Consider the following 22,710-nt stretch of genomic DNA (forward strand, 5'->3'; position numbering starts at 1 on the left):
GACGGTCCCCTGTGACGGGCGCAAGTGTCCCTTCCGCCCCTGCCGCCCTACTCAACGCTTGTCTGCCTGCAGCCTCTGCCCCAGACCCGCGTGAGCTCCACCCGCAGACGCTGCTTTTTCCTTTGCTGACCTGCACTGCTGTTTTTGTTGATTTGTTTATTTTACTTCGTTGATTTTTTTATTTTTCTTTTTGTCTGTGCTGCAAGGCTTGTGGGAGCTTAGCTCCCAGACCAGGGATGGAACCTGTTTTCTCAACAGTAAAAGCCAGAGTCTTAACCACTGGACCACCAGGGGGTCCCCTTTGTGTTTTTGAGTAATTTGGGTACAGAAGGAGAGTGGGTGCCTGTTGCACCTGTCGGTGACACATTTCTGCGGGGATTACCGAGCCCTTGACACAGATCTGGTCCCGGGAGAAGTCTAAGGCCAGGAGCACGCGCGTGGGTGCGCAGGGTAGGGCTTTGGGACTGCGCGCACGGAACCCTGCGTCCCGGCCACGCCCCGATTCCTGCGTCCCGGCCACGCCCCGATTCCTGCGTCCCGGCCACGCCCCCATCCCTGCGTCCCGGCCACGCCCCCATCCCTGCTTCCCTGGCCACGCCCCATCCCTGCGTCCCCGGCCACGCCCCCATCCCTGCTTCCCTGGCCACGCCCTGATCCCTGCGTCCCCGGCCACGCCCCCATCCCTGCTTCCCTGGCCACGCCCCGATTCCTGCATCCCCGGCCACGCCCCGATCCCTGCATCCCCGGCCACGCACCGGATCCTGCTGCCGTGTCCAGGGCCAGGGGCGCACCCGTGCAGAGGCTGGGGACCTCTGCTTGGCGGGTACACCTGACGCCACAGTCCACAGGCCGCCCTGACCTTCTTCTGCCACGTGCTGCCCTCCCCCGCTCCGGGGGTCCCTGCCCCCCGCCCCGGTGGTGCCGCTGCCCTCAGCCTCCTGGGACCCTGGCTGCTCCGCGTCCTGCTGGGGGTAGAGCCCAGGTCTGCACCCTGAGGGCCGCCTCCCGAGACATTGGGTAGATTCTGAGGCCGGGCTCCCGTGGCACATGGGGTGTGTGGGCCTTGAGTGTTTGTGGAGTGACCAGCGCTTAGCAAGTGCATGGATGTCAGCTGTCAGGACGCGTGTTTATCCTTGAGCGTAGCAGCTCCTCCTCTGGGAGTCAGCCCTATGAAGACATCAGTGACGAGTTGAGTCTGTGAACCCACTGGGAAGCGATGGGCCAGTCGTGAAGGGATGGGTCAGTGGGAACTCATGGGTCAGTGGGAAGGGATGGGTCAGTGGGGGCGGATGGGTCAGACGGGTCAGTAGGGACGATGGGTCAGTGGGGACCAGTAGGTCCGTGTGTTGCTGGGGACAGCTCAGAGTTGGGGAGGGAGGAGGGGGTGCTGGACACAGGTCGCGGTCACTCCCTGAAAGGACGTGGGGGCATGTCCAGAGCACGTCCAGAGCTCTGAGGTTTGTTCCTTGAAGAAAAGCATGTTCTCAGCGAGCAGCCTTCTGTGCAAGAAAGGGAGAGAGGTAGACACACGTTCTTGCTTGTATCTTCAGAAAGGATCAGTGGGAGGCTGAGGAAGCGCAGTCTCCACAGGGGAGGAGGTGAACTGTGTGAAGGAGCAGGGTCGGGACGCACCACCTCTGATGGTTAATCACAAACACCTTCACCCTTTCTGTGATGGAGAAGACGGAAACAGGCGTTAACGCTGGCCGCAGGACTGCCTTGGTGGCCCAGTGGGTCAGGATCCCGCTGCCAGGGTGGGGAACAGGGGCTGATCCCTGGTCTGGGGAGATTCCACGTGCTGCGGACAGCCACGTCCACCACGGCTCAGCTGCTGGAGCCCCAGTGCCCGCCTGCGGGACTGCAGAGCCTCGCCCCTGCTGCCGAAGCCTCGCCCCTCAACAGGAGACGCCCCCACGCAGGAAGTCTGAGCTCCAAACCAGAGAGAGCCCCCGCTCCCCACAGCTGGAGACGGCCTGCACCCATCACGGTCAAAACTGAGCAATTAAATTGATCAGTTAGGGACAGTAAAGCTGGTTATGCAATGCACCGGGAGCGACTGCCCTGCACAGCCCCCTTACGGGGCTGTGGCTGCAGGCCTGGTTGGGCAGCTGAACGTGGCCTGGGCCTCAGGAGGGCTGCGGGCTGCGGGCAGGGTGGGCCTGGTGGGCTGGGCAGTCATGGACGAGTCGGATCCCAGGTCTGGTTCGCAGACTCGGCCAGGCCCTCTGGGCTCAGATCGGAGGAGTCGGGTCTGGCCAAGTGTCCACGGCGGAGGAGGTAGAATCTGTGCTGTGACTTCTCTGGAGGATGCTGGGGCCTCCTGACACTGCCCTGGGATCGGGGCCTGGGGCAGGGCTGCCAAGGACCGTGCTGAGCTTCTGGCGGACGGAACCAGGTGACAGCAAGAGGAACATGGGAACCTCGGGGAAGGTTGGGGTCCCAGGGAGCTGCTCCGGTCTGCCCCCAGCTGCTCCCCAGGGAGCCGCCCGTGCTGGTCTGAACATGAGTGTGAATTACCGTTTACTAAAGCGCAAGGCTGTCTGTGCAGTGAAGGGGGCTCCTGGGGAGCGTGTCGGTGGTGCCAGGGTCATCACGGAGCCTAAGCTTGGGAGCAGGTCTGTGCCGACCGTGCTTGCCTGGGTCCCGAGGACTTGACCCAAAGTCAGGGAACTGGACACTCGCAGGTAGTGCATTTCACCCGCTGCCCAGCGTGGACACGGGCGATTTCAGTTATTCAAACACTTTGCCAGAAGGCTCTTATCCCGCTGTGAACTAGAACCCCTTCTGTGATCAGTTACAGCTAGAGAACTGAACTGATTAGATTCCTGCGAAGATTATGAGTGCTGGACGGGCCCAGCCAGTGTCACAGGAGAGTCCTGTGAGAACTTGTGGCCGTCCTAACGAGCGCCCGTGAAGGGGAGGAACAGGGCTTAGACTGGAGCCTTCTCTTGCTGTCCCAGAGGCGTGCACCCAAGGTCAAGGCTGGCCCATCTGCAGCCCTGGAGGGGTCCTGAGCCAGGCCCCCGGTGCTGGAGGTCCGCCGCAGTCCTTGGCCTTCCCCGAGCCGGTCTACAAGGACACCAGCTGCCTTGGAGCAGGGCCACCTCAGTGACCTCACTTTAACTTGGTCACCCCTGTAAGGACGCCTTCTCCAAATAAGGTCAAGTCTCAGGCCCCGGGAGTCTGGCGTCAACATGTGAATTTTGGGGGACACGATCCAAGCCTTAATAATCCCTGTTGGACTGTGATGGAAGAGGTGAAACCAGTGAGTAAGGAATTTTCATGTTTCTAAGACTCTTTGGTAAAGAAAGGGGTCTTTGTGTCTCATTTCCAGGGACTCGCATGCTTGTTCAATTGATAGATTTTTAATTCAGGCTGGAGAAGAGTGGGAACAGGCGGCCTAGCAGACCTGCTGTCCCTCACACGGCCCCAGGCCCAGCCCTGGCCGCTCTGCGTTGGCGTCTGCTACTGCCTGCCGGCTCCCGCCTGGGGCCATGATCTCTCGGGTCCTCGGTCTAGCCTCCGTTCTACTCGTGCGTTTATTTCACATGCTGAGAGGTGCATGTGAAATAGCCTCGTTTCCAGTTCACTCGCTGAGTGAGCTCTGTGACTCTTGAGTATTGGGGCCAGACCCCTTCCTAGAGGAGCCAGTTCCAGCTTGGAAGTTACAGGAGGAACCGTGCGTCTCCACGCCTGCCCGTGGGCGACTCCCTTCTCCAGTCCCTGCAAATCGTTCCTGTTGGTTGTCTGAACACTGAGACCTGAGCATTCCCATGGGCTGGTGAGGGTGGGTGGATGGGTCTAAAGGGACCTCTTATCTGTCCAGCTGAGCTATTTAAGATCCTACAAGATGATGCTGTTCAAGCGCTGCAGTCAGTATGTCAGCAAATTTGGAAAACTCAGCAGTGGCCACGGGGCTGGAAAAGGACTGGGAAAGGTCGGTTTTCATTCCAGTCCCAAGGAAAGGCAATGCCAAAGAATGTTCAAATTTCCATACAGTTGCACTCATTTCACATGCTGGCAAGATTATGCTCAACATCCTTCAAGCTATCTATGGCTGGTTCATGTTATGTATGGCAAAAACCAACACAATATTGTAAAACAATTATCCTTAAATTTAAATAAAATTCTTCAAGCCAGGCTTCAGTAGTACATGAACTGAGAACTTCCAGATGTATGGTTGGGCTAAGAAAAGGCAGAAGAATCAGAGATCAGATTGCCAACATTCGCTGGATCATAGAGAAAGCAAGGTAATTAAAAAAAAAAAATCTGCTTCATTGACTGCATGAAAGCCTTTGACTGTGTAGATCACAGCAAACTGTGGAAGATTCTTAAAGAGATGGGAATACCAGACCACATTACCTGACTCCTGAGAAACCTGCATGCAGGTCAAGAAGCAGCAGTTAGAACCTTCCATGAAGCAACAGATTGGTTCAGAATTGGGAGAGGAGTACAACAAGGCTGTGTATTATCACCCTGTTTATTTAACTTGTATGCAGAGTACATCTTGCGAGGTACCAGGCTTACAGACTCACAAACTGAGTCAAAATTGCATGAAATTAAGATGCTTGCTCCTTGAAAGCTATGACAAACCTCGAATATTAGCATATTAGCATATTAGAAAGCAAAGACATCACTTTGCTGACAAAGGTCCATACAGTCAAAGCTATGGTTTTTCCAGTGGTCATGTGTGGATGTGAGAGTTGGACCATAAAGGAGGCTGAGTGCCAAAGAATTGATGCTTTTGAACTGCGGTGTTGGAGATGACTCTTGAGAGTCCCTTGGACTGCAAGGAGATCCAACCAGTCCATCCTAAAGGAGATCAGTCCTGGGTGTTCATTGGAAGGACTGATGCTGAAACTGAAGCTCCAATACTTTGGCCACCTGATTCGAAGAGCCAGCTCACTGGAAAAGACCCTGATGGTGGGAAAAATTGAAGGCGTAAGGAGAAGACAACAGCATCACTGACTCAATGGACATGAATTTGAGTGACCTCCAAGAGACGGTGAAGTAAGGGAAGCCTGATGTGCTGCAGTCCATGGGGTCGCAAAGAGACTGATACGACTTAACAGCTGAACGCCAACATCTCCCCGCAGTTACCTTTTAAACAAACTGTAATGTGAGCAGGTCCACCTGTTATTCAGACAAATATTTGTGTCTTTATCAGTCTTTTCCCAGAGCTGATTCAGCCAAGGATTGAATTGGGAGATTTAATTTCTTAAATGCCTTATCACTGTTTGGAAACTGAATGTTTAAAGATGACACAGAACTAGTGACGATGGCAGATTTCTCTCTGTAAATAATCCATTTCTCGTTTCTTCACAGGGATCTTCGCTTTAATAGAATCAGAGAGATCCAGCCGGGGGCCTTCAGGGGGCTGAGAAACCTGAACACATTGTAAGTCCAGACCTTGTCCCGGGAACTGGTTGAAAAAGATGCAGAGACCATCACCGCTTTCCCCTGTGGACAGATCCCAAGCGCTTGGGGTCCCCCATCACCTGCGGAGGGAGGGCGGGCGTGGCTGAGCCGGAGAGGCCGAGCCTGCCAGAGGGGTTTGCACACGGAGGTGCCCGTGGGTCCAGACTGGTGGCGTTCGTCCCTGTCTCCCCGACTGACAGCTGTGAACCTGTCCACACCTGTGCTGGCCACGCCTCCTGGCAAGTTCACAGGGACGGCCCTCCCCCACCCCCCGCCCCCCCGAGCCCCTATGGACCCCGGCGGGGGTGGGGTGCCATCCGTCCGTGTCCCGGTGTTTAGACCCCTGGGGGGGACAGAGGGATGGGGCCCGACTCCAGGCCACCAGGGGCTGTGCTGAGCGCCGTGGGAGGGGGTTCTGGCTCTCCCCCAGGTGACTGGTCCGTGCCGGGCGGCGTGCCGGACGTGGGGTCTGTGAGCCCGGTGGGGGCACGTGTGGCTCTGCCCCCACTGTGAAAGGCTCCCTGGAGAGAGACCCCCTTGAGGACGCCCTGCACCTCCACGGGGGCCCCCAGCTGGCTGGGGGGGGGGATGGGAGAGACGCAGAGAGGGCGCGCCCTCATTGTGCAGGACCGAGGGGGTCGCGGCCCCACGGCACGCGGAGCCGCACAGTGTGCGGGTGTGGACGCCGACCTACTGCAGCCACGCTGCGCTTGGTTGTGTCGGTCTGCATTTAGCGAGTGTCAGTGTTAAGGCCTGTGGCTTAATCCTTGCGTGACCTTCTCCAGGGCAGTGGAAACGACCTCCACAAGACAATTCAGAAGTGTCGTTGTTTGAAATTCTTACTGGAACGTTTTTTCACAGGCTTCTCAACAATAATCAGATCAAGAGCATACCCGGTGGGTCATTTGAAGACTTGGAGAATCTGAAATACCTGTAAGTAGTGACCAGTTTTCTACACCAGAGTCTGCTGTCTGTATTTGAACTGTTTAATCATTGAGCAAAATTCCGTATTGTTTTGAATTATTGCAAATACATTCAAGTGAAAAAGAGGTTTTGTTTTCAGAAGGTGAGTGAAATTTTGGCTGGAATTTTTTAAGTGAGTTGTTACAGGGTCAGGTGCTGCTCTGTGTGAATTCTAGTGTTTATCTGCTAAGCCTTAAGTAAATCGGTTGGATGCAATTAGAAACTGCAGTTCTGAAAATCACTGTCTGGTAGCCGTAACCCCTGTGGAGCCGTGCAGCTGCTGCTGCGAGCAGCTGACGCGTGTTCTCTGGGTCTGCGCTTTCAAGGCAGTTTTGGGTTGTCTTCAGCTGTGGGCCGATGGAACCTGGAAATGACGAATCCCTTTGGAATGTCACTAATTCGTGAATAACTTTCCCATCTTCGCCGAGTGATTTCGTCTCTTATTTTTGTGTAAAGTTTGTTTCCCTTTTAAGAATTGATTTGAATTAATGAGTTTATTAGCATTGAGAACATTTGCGTGTTGAAGTCAGTTTTGCAGTTAGAAAGTGACCCACTTGGTTCAGTGCTTTCTCAGGCACTTTTTCTGAAGTTAAAAACTTTAGCAAAACCCTGGGCACGTTGCTGGTTCTAACAGATGAGAAGTGAGTGTCATGTGCTTTGAGGAAATTATTCTCAGTTTTAGGACTTTAGATAACTGTTCAGCTAGAGTCATTTTAATGAGGGATTTGTGTCAGTGATTTTGGGAAAACGTGTAATTCGTGTGAACCTGGGTGTCTTCGGTCCTGTTAAGTTTAGATGAGAGGGTGCTGGTGATCAAGAGGTAACGTTAATTCTTTATTAAATGCATTTTCCTCCACAAAGCTTCTTAAAGTCTTGTGTTTACACAGTTTTCTCTCACTTTAGTGGCAGTATGTTAATTTTTCATTAGCAGGGTTCACACTAAGCGTTGTTGCTCATTTTTAAAATGAGGGAAAGTCGTCCTATTTATTCTTGAGTTTTCATCTGCTTACTTATGTTTTGGTTTTTTATTTTAAAGCAGTGTAATATCCTGAAGGGGCTTCCCTGGTAGCTCAGTTGGTAAAGAATCCGCCTACAATGCAGGAGACGCTGGTTTGATTCCTGGGTCGGGAAGATCCCCTGGAGAAGGGTTAGGCTACCCATTCCAGTTGGGCTTGCCTGGTGACTCAGATGGTGAAGAATTCTCTTGCAATGAGGAAGACTCGGGTTCGACCCCTGGGTGGGGAAGATCCCCTGGAGCAGGGCATGCTACCCACTCCAGTATCCTTCCTGGAGAATCCCCATGGACAGAGGAGCCTGGTGGGTTGCAGTCCATGGGGTCGCAGAGAGTCGGACACGACTGAGTGACTCAGCCCAGCACAGCACAAGCTCCAGAAAGAACAGAGGCAGAGTCCGTTAACTGATCGCCAGTATTTGCAGTGTGTGTACAAGTTTAGTCTTTTTTATTTTTTAATTTTTAAACTTTTAGGGGCTTGAATTACCCAAGAGCACCTTATTATTTACTCTCTACGTTTCCTATTAAGCAGTTTGGGACACTCCATTTTTCACTTAAGATAATTTTTAGAAATAATATTTTTAATCCTTGTCTGTTGGTGGGATTCCTCCTCAGGTGTCCACATGCCAGCCTTTCCCCATCTCCAACCCGAGGGCATCTGAGCTGCCCACAGCGGCGGGTCCCAGGATCCCCAAGGGTGGGCTGAGTGGTGTTTGGCGGTAACGGGAGGTGGTGGTGGGAAGGGGTCCCGTGACCCCTCCTGCCTCCTCCCCCAACTCCCTGGACCTCATCACTAGGGTCCATCTTGAGGCACTGACCTAGGAAACTGGGCAACATGCAGTGTGAATGTTTAAGAAGCTTTCAGAATTGATTATTTCATCCTTATTTCAGTTCAGTCATGCAGTCGTGTCCAACTCTTTGCGACCCCATGAACCGCAACACACCAGGCCTCCCTATCCATCACCAACTCCCGGAGTCTACCCAAACCCACATCCATTGAGTCCGTGATGCCGTCCAACCATTTCATCCTCTGTTGTCCCCTTCTCCTCCAGCCCTCAATCTTTCCCAGTATCAGGGTCTTTTCCAGTGAGTCAGCTCTTGGCATCAGGTGGCCAAAGGATTGGAGCTTCAGCTTCAGCATCAGTCCTTCCAATGAACACCCAGGACTGATCTCCTTTAGGATGGACTGGTTGAATCTCCTTGCAGTCCAAGGGACTCTCAAGAGTCTTTTCCAACACCACAGTTCAAAAGCATCAATTCTTTGGCGCTCAGCTTTCTTTATAGTCCAACTCTCACATCCATACGTGACTACTGGAAAAACCATACCCTTGACTAGATGGACCTTTGTTGGCAAAGTAATGTCTCTGCTTTTTAATATGCTGTCTAGGTTGGTCATAACTTTCCTTCCAAGGAGTAAGCGTCTTAATTGCATGGCTGCAGTCACCATCTGCAGTGATTTTGAAGCCCAAAAAAGTAAAATCTGCCACTGTTTCCAGTGTTTCCCCTTGTATTTGCCATGAAGTGATGGAACCAGATGCCATGATCTTAGTTTTCTGAATGTTGAGTTTTAAGCCAACTTTTTCACTCTCCTCTTTCACTTTCATCAAGAGGCTCTTTAGTTCCTCTTCACTTTCTGCCATAAGGATGGTGTCATCTGCAAATCTGAGGTTATTGATATTTCTCCTGGCAATCTTGATTCCAGCTTGTGCTTCCTTCAGCCCAGCGTTTGTCATGATGTACTCTGCATATAAGTACATATTTCATCCTTGGTGTTTATTTAATTGGTGAGTGTTCCTTACCTGCTGGAACTCCAGTGACTTCTGGGTAAGGAATAAAGCTTCCCCTGCGCTAATATTTTCTCCTGATGAAATGAACCCTTGAGATAGAACTCATAATCAAAGGGTAAACTTTGTGATGAAGTAGAGAATTGTTTATGGTTTCTTATTAGCTCATGATCAATACCCAGTTATTCTTGGGAAAAAGGGATTATCCCTGATGTCTTTATCAACATGCAGTGGTTCAGCTGTTGCTCATGTTCTTTGAAAGGATTTCTTTACTCTCATCTTTTTGAAGTTCATGCAAGGTGATGTTCGCGTTGGCATTTTGCTTTGCTTTTGTTTTTTGTTTTTTAATTTGTTTTTAAGAAGTGAGCGCAGAAACCTCCCTTCAGACTTACCTCCTACAGGAGTCGCAAGAGGAGAAATCACTCAGACCCAGACAGGAGTCACCTTGTGTGGGACCGTGATCCAGAGCTTCTGGGTGTTTGTGGAATTTCAGTGATTGACCCGGGAAGACCACAGTCCCCAGCTTTTTTGGCACTAGGGACCGGTTTTGTGGAAGACAGTATTTACTTGGATTGGGGTGGGAGTGGTTTCAGGAATGATTCAAGTGCGTCACGTTTATCGTGCGGTTTATTTCGATTATTATTGCGTCAGCTCCACCCCAGATCATCAGACATCTGATTCCAGAGCTTGGGGCCCTGTGCTATAAGACGCTGCTATTCCCTCCGTTTTGCACAGGAAGAAACAGGCGGAGAAGCCTGCGTTCTTAGTTAAGAATCAGCGTTCAGTGCTAGCCCGGGGATTCAAGTCCCCAACCTGGAGAAGCCACGTCCTGCCAGGCCCTGCTGGCACCAGGCCTCCGATTCGGGGCCTTCTAGCTGGTTTAGGTTCAGGCTTGCAGCTCCTTGTGACGTGGCCTCCGCAGATGGGTGCCCAGTGAGAGGGGAGGGCGCCTGGGAGGACTGCAGACCCAGTCCTGCCGGATTCCCTGCACAGACGTCATTCAGGGAGAGCACGTCCTGGGAGTGAAGGACTGAGCCAGAGCGGTGCTGCTCGCCAGGCGGGGGCACAGGCGGCAGCCCAGCCACGGAGAGTGCAGAGCGGGGCCTGCCCGAGTCACTCTGCAGGGATGTGTGGGATTTGATCGTCCGTCAGGGAGAGTGCAGAACGGGGCCTGCCGAGTCACTCTGCAGGGAAGCATGGGATTTGATCGTCCGTCAGGGAGAGTGCAGAGCAGGTTCTGCCCGAGTCACTCTGCAGGGACGTGTGGGGTTTGATCGTCCATCAGGGAGTGTGCAGAGCGGGGCCTGCTCGAGTTACTCTGCAGGGAAGCGTGGGATTTGATCGTCCATCAGGGAGAGTGCAGAGCGGGGCCTGCTCGAGTCACTCTGCAGGGAAGCGTGGGGTTTGATCGTCTGTCAGGGAGAGTGCAGAGCAGGGCCTGCCCGAGTCACTCTGCAGGGACGTGTGGGATTTGATCGTCCATCAGGGAGAGTGCAGAGCGGGGCCTGCTCGAGTTACTCTGCAGGGAAGCATGGGATTTGATCGTCCGTCAGGGAGAGTGCACAGCGGGGCCTGCCCGAGTCACTCTGCAGGGACGTGTGGGATTTGATCGTCCATCAGGGAGAGTGCAGAGCGGGGCCTGCTCGAGTTACTCTGCAGGGAAGCATGGGATTTGATCATCCGTCAGGGAGAGTGCAGAGCGGGGCCTGCCCGAGTCACTCTGCAGGGACGTGTGGGATTTGATCGTCCGTCAGGGAGAGTGCAGAGCGGGCCCTGCCCGAGTCACTCTGCAGGGAAGCGTGAGATTTCATCGTCTGTCAGGGAGAGTGCAGAGCAGGGCCTGCCCGAGTCACTCTGCAGGGACGTGTGGGATTTGATCGTCCGTCTACCCGCAGCAGCGGTGGAGGGCGCCCGGGACAGGTGTCTCCATGTCTGCATCTAGGTGGCCGCAGTAGAGACGTGTTCCGAGGTCCTGGGCAGACGGGCAGACTCAGCACACATGGGTTTGCAGGGTTGGGGAACTGGACGCTTTGGTGTGAATGTCTTTGTCCTCAATGAGCCCCTTCTGGAGCTGGCAGACTCCTGGCAAGGATAGGACAGCACACACTTGAGGCCTTGAGAACCACAGGGGTCGGTTTCCAGGGAGCATGGTGTCGGCCACAGGTGACCATAAGTGAGGTCGTGTGGCCCTGGGCCAACACAGCTGCATTTCGGACACAGATTTGAATCTCACATGATTTTCACGTGTCACCAAATATTCTTCTTTGAAAATGTTCAATCATTTAAAAACATAAGAACCGTTCTTAGCCTGTAGGCCATATAGAAATAGGCACCAGCCCGTTGCGTGGTTCTTCCGATCAGCCTTGGTTGCTTCTGTTTTAGAAGAGTGGGATTTGAGTGGATGACTGGGTCCAGACGACCTTAGTCTTTATCATTTCTGTTCCCCAGATTATTTCTGGGCATTTGAACGTGGGCTTCCCAGGTGGCTCAGTGGTAAAGAATCCGCCTGCTGATACAGGAGATGCAGGTTCAATCCCTGGGTTGGGACGATCCCCTGACGGAGGGCATGGCGCCCGCCCCAGTACTCTTGCCTGAGAATGCCATGGACAGAGGAGCCTGGCGGGCTACAGTCCGTGGGGTCGTGAAGAGTCAGGCAGGACTGAGCACGCACGCACACATTTGAAACCGTATCGGTGTCAGTCCCAGAGCCTTACCTTCAGTGCCTTGTACCTGTTTGTCAGGAAATTTTATTTTCTTCAGGCTCTGAAGCATGTGCTCTGTCAGCCGCTCATAACTGCCCGCCAGCAATCTGTGCGTCTGGGGTGTGGTGGTCTGATGTGTCCAGTAGGAGGCTTTCCCTGGATGAAGAGAGAGGAGCCCCCTTGGAGGAGCTCTCCTAACTGTGCCAGCGTTCTGTTGGTGTCCTCACGGTCGTGAGCCTGGACACTGGCTCCAGGCCCGAGCGGCAGTCTCGTCGCCCTCCGAGTGCTAGCGTGGTGCGTGCTGACCCAGTGTTTCTCGTTTCAGCTATCTGTACAAGAATGAGATCCAGGCGATTGACCGGCAGGCCTTCAAGGGGCTTGCCTCTCTTGAGCAACTGTAAGTGCCTCCTGCTCTGGGTGTCTTGGACTTCACTTGCCCCTCACCTCTCGCCCGGGGCGCGGGCCCCGTCTGCTGCCTGCACGATGCATGTCTGTGCGGGGGGGACACGGGTGTTGCATGCAGACCACAAAGCCGCGGTGCTCCCTCCGCTCGCGCCCTGGGCCCTGCGTTCCCAGACAGGGGCCGGTAACACCAGCTGACCTCTGCCACCCCGTGGTCATGATAGCCTCGCAAACAGGTCTGAGCAGCTGGAGGTCTTTCGGGGAGAAGTGGGGACGAGGAGGCAGTCGTCCTTGCGCAGCATTTCCTGTTTGTGAATCTGCACGTCAAGGCTACTTCCCTCGCTCATGACATCATTATTTTGGAGAAAATAAACTTTCCTCCATGTGTTTCCAGTTAGGGAACACCGGATGCCGTTTCTGGGGCCTGGTATGAAATCCTGCTCTGCTGTGAAGTCAGCCTGTCCATTTTAAGCAGAGCTCCTGGTTAGAGGCGTTTCTCTGACCTGCTTATTCCTTGGCCAGCGCTGGGCTGTCCCTCACTGGGCTGAAATCACCATGTGCCAGGCAGTTTCATCCCGCGATGCCGCGGTGGAGCAGGATGTTTTTGGTGTTTTGTCGGTTGGCAGGACACAGAAGCTTCCCCAGAGACCTCGAGGCGGAACTGGGGAGGCCTCACCCAAAGCAGGAGCTTCCGAAGCACACGCTGGGCTCGTGCTTAAATACCTGTTTATTTATTTGACTGAAAGCTGCTTTCCCGGCCCGCTGTGCTCGGCGTGGACTGGACTGGGGGAGGTTGGCCTGAGGGCTGCATGCACAGAGGTCAGGCTATTGCAGGGACCCGTGGGCATCTGGAGCGACGCGGGGGAGGGAGGCTCCCCGGAGCATGTCCCCGAGTCCCTCTCGGTGTGAAGGGGTCGGGGCTGGGCAAGACTTGCTCTCAGGAGGCTCTGGCCTTAGGGTTGAGGGAGTGAGCCGGGTTGTTTTGGAGGAAAGCAGAGCCCCAGTCAGGGCGGAATGGGGAGGGAAGGGAGTGGCACGAGGTGAGGTCTGAGTGGATGCTTGCAACTAAGGCTCTGAGGACTTGGGGCGCGTCTGCAGACCCCGGGGAGGCGCTGGGCAGGGGTCTCTGCTGCTGAGACTTGGGAGTAAAGAGACGGCTGGGACCCGGGCCCACCCGCGAGGGAGAAGGGGCGTGTCCCCAGGGAGAGCAGGCCCAGGTCCGCCACCCATGAGTGCCCATCCCGGGGCCTCCACACCCTGCGGGAGCTTGTGCCCAGCTAGAGGCGGGGCTGGTGCGGGGTGGGGGTCGGAGGAGGCCGAGGCCCTGTCTGCCCAGCATCTCTGCCTCAAGCCTTTAAGGAGGAGGGCAGGCCAGTGCGAGTGTTTAGACTTTGTTTGAGTGAATCGATTGGGGGGTCTCACTAATGGGCTGTGTGCACACGCTCCCCACCTTGCTCCTGGCCTGGGCGAGGCTCGTGCAGGGGGGCCTCACTGATGTGGCCCCCCACCCCGCTCCCGGGCTGGGCGAGGCCGTGGAGCCGGTGCACACGCAGAGCGGGGAACCTCGTGAGGGGCTGCGGCCTGAGGTCGCCGGCTGCCTGCTGTCCTTCGGGCTGCTCTCTGCCCCTCTGTTGGAGCCGCCCCGGGCTCCCTGGAGCCTGCAGGCTGGTGTCAGGCACTGAGCCGGGTGGGCCCCCTCTCCTCCCTGGGCCCGTTTCCTCTCTGTCAGGGGTTGGCCTCGAGGCAGCACCCACGTCTGGCTGCCTGCGGGGCCGGCTCGTGGGTTTTTAAACCCAGCATCAGGTCGCAGCTGCCGTGTCATGCCTTTTCTTCCCCGTTGTGCTCGCCCAGGACTCACCCTGGGCCTGGCCAGCAGGCGGGCCCCCGATCAGCCCGGCTGGGCCGCCCACACTGACTGCTGGGCGCGCGCATCCTCCGTAGTCAGGGCGGAGCTCTCCTCCCGCTCCTGCCCGGCCACCCTGCCCTGAGGCCCCCTCGCAGGCGGGTAGGGTGCTGGGCACAGCCCAGCCCCACCAGGCTGCCGCGGGGAGGCGGCCCAGCAGCCAGGCACCCGCGCCGTCCTGCGTGTCTTCCCAGCGTCTGGCCCAGGGAGAGCGGACCCGGCGGGCCGGGGTGTCAGGAGGGGCCCCTGTGCAGACAGCCGTCAGAAGGTGACTAAGCCGTTCTTCTGAGGGGAGAACCCTCCGGGCTTCACAGCGAGAGGAGCAGTATTCAGGAAAACCAGAACTTAGTTTTACGGAAACCGTGTCCTTCATAGAAAGCAAGGACCCATCTTACATGGAAGCGTCTGAGCGCTGATGCTCTGTGTAATTAGCCCAAGGACGTCTGAGGAGGTGCAGTGTTCACTTAACTCGGGCAGTTTCTTCTGTTACCTGTGTGGTCGTTGTTTCTGCAGCTGAGAAACGTCGTCCCCAGCGTCCCTTTGAAGTGTCCGTTAGGCTCCTAAATCCACCTGTGAGTTAGACGGTTGGAACGAAGGCGTTCACGTAGCTGCGTGTGTGGTGAGGTGAAGATTCTGTTGGGTTTTCTAGAAAGGTCCGTGTCTGTGGAGCTGGGCACCCCTGGTCCCGCGCCCACGGGTGGGGAAGAGGCCCGGTGGGTGAGCCAGACCCTTCCTCACACCGCTCCGTCCGCACTTGAAGTCTGCGCCCAGTTCTCCACGGTCCTGAATCTTCCTGCTGGATGACCTCATTTGATCTGCATACAGTGTAGGCGCTCTAGAGAGTTACCTATTGGTGTGTGGATTCAAATGACTCAGAGAAAACACGTGTTCAGTGAAACTCTAGCTCTGTAGAAACACAGAATTGCTTACAACTTGTTTCTTGTCCCCTCTTTTGAAAACTTCTCTAGATACCTGCACTTCAATCAGATAGAAACTTTGGACCCAGAGTCATTTCAGCATCTGCCGAAGCTGGAGCGGCTGTAAGTCCTCTCTGCCTCCTGGTCCCCTTCTCCACCCACGGTTCTGGGGCTCCCGACTCGGTCCCTCCCCTGTAACAGAAAGAGCACCTCACCTGTCAAACTCTGGGATATCTCAGCAGGGAATCTGAGCTGCTCCCCTGACAGTCCAGGAGTGGGAGTAGCGATAAGATGGGGGGAAATGTAGTTATTTTCTCTACTCAATAGCGTTGTTCTCAAGTTCATTTGTATTAAACGCAGTCTTGGAGATTAAACGCAGTCTTAAAGGCTGATTTATTTGACTGCGTTTACTCCTTGCTACATGTCTAAGAAGTATTTTAAAGAATCTCTTTGTTTTATTATCTCTTTCAACAGGTTTTTACATAACAACCGAATTACACATTTGGTTCCAGGGACATTTAATCACTTGGAATCTATGAAAAGATTGTAAGTATACTGACCTTTATGCTGTCTTTCCAGCAAAGACAGCTTCTCCATGCTTTTCATTTACCTCCCTGTTCACGGGGTATTTCAAGGATTTCATTCCATTCTGGATGTGACTTAGGAAGGGAGGGTGGATTAAACCATCAGAGCCACAACCCGGGCCTAGCTGACTCAGGAAATGTGGCCTCAGGTTAACACACTAGGCAAGTAAGACTTTTTTAAAAACCAATTTTAAATTCTTCAATTTAGTTTTTAATTCCATGTTAACATATTTTACTGGTGGAAATAAAATCGGCCTAGAAAGAATCTCTAAGCTGTATTGCATTCCTTTTCTTTAGGCGTGCACACAACTGAATTCTGTCCATTTTCAGGTCTCTGAAAAGAAGCTATCTTCACACTGATCACTTCTGACAGAACCGATGACAGAACTGAGGTGTTCTGACAGAACTGATGACAGAATGGAGGTGTTCTGACAGAGTTGAGGTGTTCTGACAGAACTGAGGAATTCTAACAGAACCGACGACAGAACCGAGCTGTTCTGACAGAACCGATGATAGAAGCGAGGTGTTCTGACAGAACTGATGACAGAACCGAGGTATTCTGACAGAACTGATGACAGAACCGAGGTGTTCTGACAGAACTGATGACAGAATGGAGGTGTTCTGACAGAGTTGAGGTGTTCTGACAGAACTGAGGAATTCTAACAGAACCGACGACAGAACCGAGCTGTTCTGACAGAACCGATGATAGAAGCGAGGTGTTCTGACAGAACTGATGACAGAACCGAGGTATTCTGACAGAACTGATGACAGAACCAAGGTGTTCTGACAGAACTGATGACAGAATGGAGGTGTTCTGACAGAACTGAGGTGTTCTGACAGAACTGAGGAATTCTAACAGAACCGACGACAGAACCGAGCTGTTCTGACAGAACTGATGACAGAACCGAGGTGTTCTGACAGAACTGATGACAGAACCGAGGTGTTCTGACAGAACTGAGGAATTCTAACAGAACCGACGACAGAACCGAGCTGTTCTGACAGAACTGATGACAGAACCGAGGTGTTCTGACAGAACTGAGGAATTCTAACAGAACCGACGACAGAACCGAGCTGTTCTGACAGAACTGATGACAGAACCGAGGTGTTCTGACAGAACTGAGGAATTCTAACAGAACCGACGACAGAACCGAGCTGTTCTGACAGAACTGATGACAGAACCGAGGTGTTCTGACAGAACCGATGACAGAAACAAGGTATTCTGACAGAACTGAGGTGTTCTGACAGAACTGATGACAGAACCGAGGTGTTCTGACAGAACTGAGGAATTCTAACAGAACTGATGACAGAACTGAGGTGATCTGACAAGACCAGTGACAGAACCAAGTTGTTCTGACAGAACCAAGATGTTTTGACAGAACCGATGACAGAACTGAGGTGTTCTGACAGGACCAATGACAGAACCGAGGTGTTCTGACAGAACCGAGGTGTTCTGGTGCTGGTGGAAGACGCTGTCTCACGTCTTCTGTGTGTTTTTCTCTGAGGTCTTGAAGGCCATTGTTTCTCAGTTAGGCATTACTGAGTATGAACAATGAACTAGACTTAAGAGAGAGACAGAAAAGTCAGATTGCCGAGCCTGGACCCAGAGTGAACTTTTGTTTTTCTCCTCAGTGAATAAGGCACAAGCTTTCCTCACTACTTACAATCTTTTTCTTTAGGATAAAGAAGATAAATCTCTAGCCAAATGTCAAGCTAGGTGGCAGATAAGATAACTGCTGCCTCTTCAACAGATAAGAAAGCAGGAATGAGGTTGCCAGGCGATACCTGGACAGTCAGGGCAGACGGGGCCTCCTTGAGACCAGAACAGGCCGGCAGGGCTCTGTCCCTGCCTTCTTTCTGCCCCGCGTCTGCGTCGTGGCCTCTGCCCATCTGCTACTCCTCAGACTTCTTGGCCCCATCAAGGTCCCCCAACCCCGGGATGGCCAAGGGAGCGTGCAGCTGGGGACTTCCGGCCAGTGTCACCCACTTGGGCCCGCCTGCCCACCCTCTGTCCCTGGGGCCGGTCCTAAGCACAGAGGTCCTGGGGTTTTCCCAGCGGGGCTGAGGGGCCAGCAGGCGCCAGGCAGGTCCCCGAGGCGGGGGGAGCTCTGGTGGGTCTGCGTGGAGCCCTGTAGACCCCGCCAGCCACACTCATCAGAGCTGACCATCTGGAGAGGGGCCAGCCCTACCTGCCGCTCCTGCCACCCTGAGCCAGCCTCAGAGAGATGCAGGCAGGAGGTCTGATGTTGGGCTTGCCTCCCAGGGAGCCCTGGCCCGTTGGGGGAGCTGAGTGGATGCCTGCGGGCAGGCCCTTGGCTCTGGTCCCGGGGTGGGGGGCCCTGCCCAGCGTGGCCGGCCTGCAGCTGCCTCCTTGGATCTGAGCAGAGCTGGTTTCCGGCCTCTTGCCAGCATGTGTCAGGTCAGGCAGCTGTGGTTTCTGGTCCACCCGTTACACCCCTCACCTTGGGCTTTGCCACATAAACAGCCATTGTCCCGAGGGCAGAGGCGACACCTTGCCTATTCCTCTTGTTGGGAGGGTTAAGTCCACCTTCACGGGCCCCCTGGGGGCTTGCGGGATCATTCAGCCCCTGAGAGGTGCCTCTCGGGGGTGTCAGGGTCACGGGAGATAATCCTGGAAGAGGGTGGGTGGCAGGGGTGGTGCTTTGTCTGGGGATTCCTGCGTTGTCCGTCTCACGCAGGCTCTCGTCCTGCGCCGACTCCGCCAGCCCACGTAGGTCCTGCTTCCACCCTGCGTCTCACGCCTTTGATCACTCAGCACCACCCTTTACAGTGTCGCTTGGGCTCCCTGCTCCCCAGCTCTGGTTCTGCCGAGTGTGGGTCCTGCCGGGTCGGGTCAGGCAGGACCCGTTCAGACTCCGTCGTCTGCAGCCCCCGCACTGCGGGTTCGACTGGGCTGGATCAGCCCTGTGCATCCGCGTCTCATGTCCTCACCCACAGCCTCCTCCTTGCAGGCGCCTGGACTCCAACGCGCTTCGCTGTGACTGTGAGATCCTGTGGCTGGCAGACCTGCTGAAGGGCTACGCGCGGTCAGGAAATGCGCAGGCTGCGGCCACCTGTGAGTATCCCAGGCGCATCCAGGGCCGGTCCGTGGCCACCATCACCCCGGAGGAGCTGGACTGTGGTGAGTGCGTCTGGAGGGTGGAGCGTGTGCAGCCCCGTGTCCATCTGTCCCCGGGGATCCCATGAAGCGAGTCTGGGTGAGCCTCACCGGGTCCCTGCTGCAGAGTCTGTCTCTGCAGTACCTGTAGGAAACTATTTGGTAGTAAATGTGGGTTTTATTGTCAGGTTTCCCTGCAAAAAAAAAAAATAGCAACATGAAATGCATCAGGTCCTCTGTTGCTCCTTCCAACCCTCTGCCTTTAGAGGCTGCAGCTGCCGGGCGGCGGGGCCCGTGGAGGGAGGGGGCAGCTCCTGGGGGAGGGCTTGGGGCTGCCGGCTGGGAGCTGGCCACCTCCTGTGTCTGGATCTGGGCGGTGGCCACGAGGGGTGGACGAGGCTGGGTTCGTCCAGCTGATTCACCTGTGCGCTGCCTACAGGCGCGTGACCCCTCACCACAGATAACAGTCAGACCCTGCAGGGCAGAATCTCCCATATTCGTAAATGCCGAGGAACTCAGCTCATCGGCTTAGCACGCTGTTGGAGTGGGAAAACTGGCTTTTCCAAGGCATCATGTTTATATTCATATATTAAAAACAGAATCGACTGCAGTTGAAAGTCACTCCGTTTCCTGGTAATGCAGCAGTTCAGTCCCTTGCTGGTCACCACTTGTGACCTTTCATCACCATCCCTTTGTGGACGGGGTCCTGGCCCCTCGCGTGTGCGGGTGACTGACTTCAGCCCCGGGCGGCCCTGTGGTCTCTCTGTGTCCTGCCCTCGCCCGTGAGAGCTGGTTTGGTGGCAGGGGTCGCGCGGTGGGCGTGAGGTCCTGGAAATGCTGTGGTTTGGCTCTGGCACTGTCTTCTCCATGGAGAAGCTGTTCTCCGCTGGCTGTCCCCACAGGAGTGTTTTTGGTTTGGACATGTGCGATTTTCTCTCGAACCAAAGGGGCTCACTCTGGGCTCCTGTTCGCACGGTGGTTTAGGACCAAGACAAGAGGGTCTGCTTTCCTTTTGGCGCAGAAAGGCCGCGGATCACGTCGGAGCCGCAGGACGCCGACGTCACCCTGGGCAACACCGTCTTCTTCACCTGCAGGGCCGAGGGCAACCCCAAGCCCGAGATCATCTGGTTGCGGAACAAGTGAGTGCTTACGGACGGGGTGCTGGGCGCCGGGTCCTAGACATCTGACGGGGTGCTGGGGGCCCCAGGTCCCAACCGTCAGGGGTGCTGGGCTGTGGGTCCCAGCCATCAGACGGGGTGCTGGGGGTACTGGACAGGGTGCTGGGGGCGCCGGGTCCTAGACATCAGATGGGGTGTTGGGGGCGCTGGATCCTAGACATCGGACGGGTGCTGGGCGCCGGGTCCCAGCCGTCCCGGTACCCCAGGAGCTCCAGGTTGCCTGCCCACCCTGACCTTTCCTCCTCCTCCCACCCGGCCCTTCCTGCTCCTCCCTGGAGGGAACGCAAAGAGGAGGAGACGTTTCTCTGTCACCTCGGGTGGTCCGCGCCTCGAGGCCAGGATCCCTGGGCTGGGACCAGACGCACGGGGATGACTGGATATTTCCTGTGTTTTGGGGGCCTGAGCCAGCCGGGTCTGTCGTTACAGCAATGAGCTGAGCATGAAGACGGATTCCCGCTTGAACTTGCTGGATGACGGGACCCTCATGATCCAGAACACGCGGGAGACGGACCAGGGCATCTACCAGTGCATGGCGAAGAACGTGGCCGGGGAGGTGAAGACGCAGGAGGTGACCCTCAGGTACTTCCGGTCTCCAGGTAGGCACAGAGCTCCTCGACACTCAGCCCTTCCCGAATCTCCTTCTCCCCGTCGCTCCCTTCTCTCTTTGCCCCTGGTGGTGAGAGACAGACACTAGTGTCCCAGCTGAAGCACCAGCAGCAGGGTTGGCTCAGGGTCACGCGTGACCCCCGACCATTGCTCTGGTCCACCGCCAACCCTTCATCCAGGTGGTCACTCAGAGTGGCCGTGGGTAGCCGCTGCTGGGGTCACTGTCCAGAGGGCTGTGGACACCTGGGGAGACAAGTGTCCCTGCCCAGTACCTCCGCTTGCGGTGGTCCCGAGGGCATCTCACTGGCTGCCCCCTGGCAGTGGGCTTGCTCTTGTGCTATAGGCCTTGGCAACTTTAAAAGAAATCCAAAATCCGAATTTTGATGCAAAATTCCCATGTCTAAAGTATTGATACCTGATCTGAAAAGATAGTTGGAGCCAAAGGAAGCACAGCTACGTCCTTGGATTGGCCTGGGTCACAGCAGGTTACAAACCCCACTCTTGTCCAAGTGTTGACCCTTGGGACTTTGGCCAGAAGAGGAGCTGGCCCTTAGAGAAGAGCCTGGGGGTGACCCTGGCCCCAGGGTCGCTGGACACAGCACTGCTGGCCGCGGTGCCGCCACGGTTCTGGTCGTCCTCGTGTGAGTGGTCCTGAGTTTGTGTTTCTCTCGTGCTGTGTGATTCAGGGCCTTGCAACACCCTCGGCGGCAGGATGAATGATTTCTGTGGTTCTTTGTTTAGAGTCTCACTATGAGAACTTTGTATGCCTCAGTATATCCTGGCAGAGACATAGTCCAGATTTACTGATGAATGAGAATCCCCAGCTCTCAAACACCAGTTCAGAGGAATGTGCAGGGCAGATAACTGCAGCCAAGTCAAACCCCTTTAATCCCAGGTTCCCCATGTGGAACCAGGTGTCCAGGATCTCTGCAGAGCCACACGGCTGTGAGTCTGCCAGAGAAGACAGGGCTGCCGGCCGCTAAGGAGCTTGTGCTTGGTTTGTGAGGACCAGGGAAGCCCGTGGCGTCACAGTGGCGCCGTGCTGGAGGGACACGTCAGGACAGAGGGAGTAGCAGGACGTGAACAGTGCGAGTCCTGGCGCAGCTGCTGTGATGACGGGCGGGTGATCCCTCGACGGGAACAGTAGAGCCTCCCTCTGGCCCGAGAGTTCCAAATCTAACCTCTTTTGATCTGAAGTTTCGTTTGTTTCTCAGGGACGAGAGCCTTCCTTAGTACACCAGTCTGAGGTTGTTGGCCTTGCTCCCAGAAATGCACGTGAAGGGTCTCCTACAGGGGGATGGGAAGGTCACTGCAGATCCAGGGGGCAGCCACTCAGCTTGGACCGGGGGCTGCCCAGCCTGGACCACTGCCTGGTTTTAGATGTTTACACTTAGAATGTGTTTTACCTTTTTTATGCAATTGAGGAACTTAAGAATAGCATTTTAGAATACATGATAATGAAATTAAGTTCAGATTTCAGTGTCTGTTGATTAAGTCTTTTTGGAACATAATCACACTGAAAGATTTATGGCGTAAAAAGCCCAAAATATATGCACTGAGCCCCTTTATGGAAGTCTGTCAATCCTATGATGTAGATGATGATGATGGACCCATTTGTAAGTTTCCATGAGTCACAAAGGGGTAAATGTACTTTATTTTGAAGCTCTGTTATTAGGGGCATATTAGTCCGCAGTTTTTATCTTCCTCATGAATTAAACTTTAACACTTTAAAATTTAACACTTTCGCCTCTATCAATATTTTTTGCCTTAAGATTGATTTGATTTTATACAGAGGCAACCAGTTTTCTTTTAATTAGTTTTTATCACCTGTACGTTTCCCACCATTTTGCTCTGCTTTAAACTGTCACAGAATCTCAGATAACATCATTATCAATAATATAAAGTCCTATTCAGTCCTATGAGTGTTCGGTAAGTGGAATAGATGATGACTGTAAGTAGCTTTGTGCTAAATGGATCAAGGTTTGTAAACAAAGAAGTTACAAAAAGATTACTTATTTTTGGAGCTTTTTGGGTTAGAAAATTGTGGATAAGGTTGTCAGCCCTAAGAAACAGCACAGTAATAAGTCCTTTTTTAAAAACGTGTACTGTTCTATAAGCCTATTTAA

At 54.4% G+C, this 22,710-nt stretch overlaps 1 protein-coding gene across 2 annotated transcripts in view; it reads left to right on the plus strand.

Moving 5' to 3' along the window:
• The window catches only part of PXDN (peroxidasin), a 66,937-nt gene that overhangs the window by 20,596 nt on the left and 23,631 nt on the right, over window positions 1–22,710 (plus strand). For both annotated transcript variants that reach the window (XM_065947497.1, XM_065947498.1), the window contains exons 2-9: window positions 5,326–5,397; window positions 6,280–6,351; window positions 12,205–12,276; window positions 15,153–15,224; window positions 15,576–15,647; window positions 18,655–18,824; window positions 19,822–19,939; window positions 20,405–20,574. In XM_065947497.1, the coding sequence (XP_065803569.1) occupies window positions 5,326–5,397; window positions 6,280–6,351; window positions 12,205–12,276; window positions 15,153–15,224; window positions 15,576–15,647; window positions 18,655–18,824; window positions 19,822–19,939; window positions 20,405–20,574 (818 nt within the window). The remainder of the gene's footprint in view (window positions 1–5,325; window positions 5,398–6,279; window positions 6,352–12,204; window positions 12,277–15,152; window positions 15,225–15,575; window positions 15,648–18,654; window positions 18,825–19,821; window positions 19,940–20,404; window positions 20,575–22,710) is intronic.

Source organism: Muntiacus reevesi, chromosome 10, assembly GCF_963930625.1.
Source record: "Muntiacus reevesi chromosome 10, mMunRee1.1, whole genome shotgun sequence".
NCBI lineage: Eukaryota > Metazoa > Chordata > Mammalia > Artiodactyla > Cervidae > Muntiacus > Muntiacus reevesi.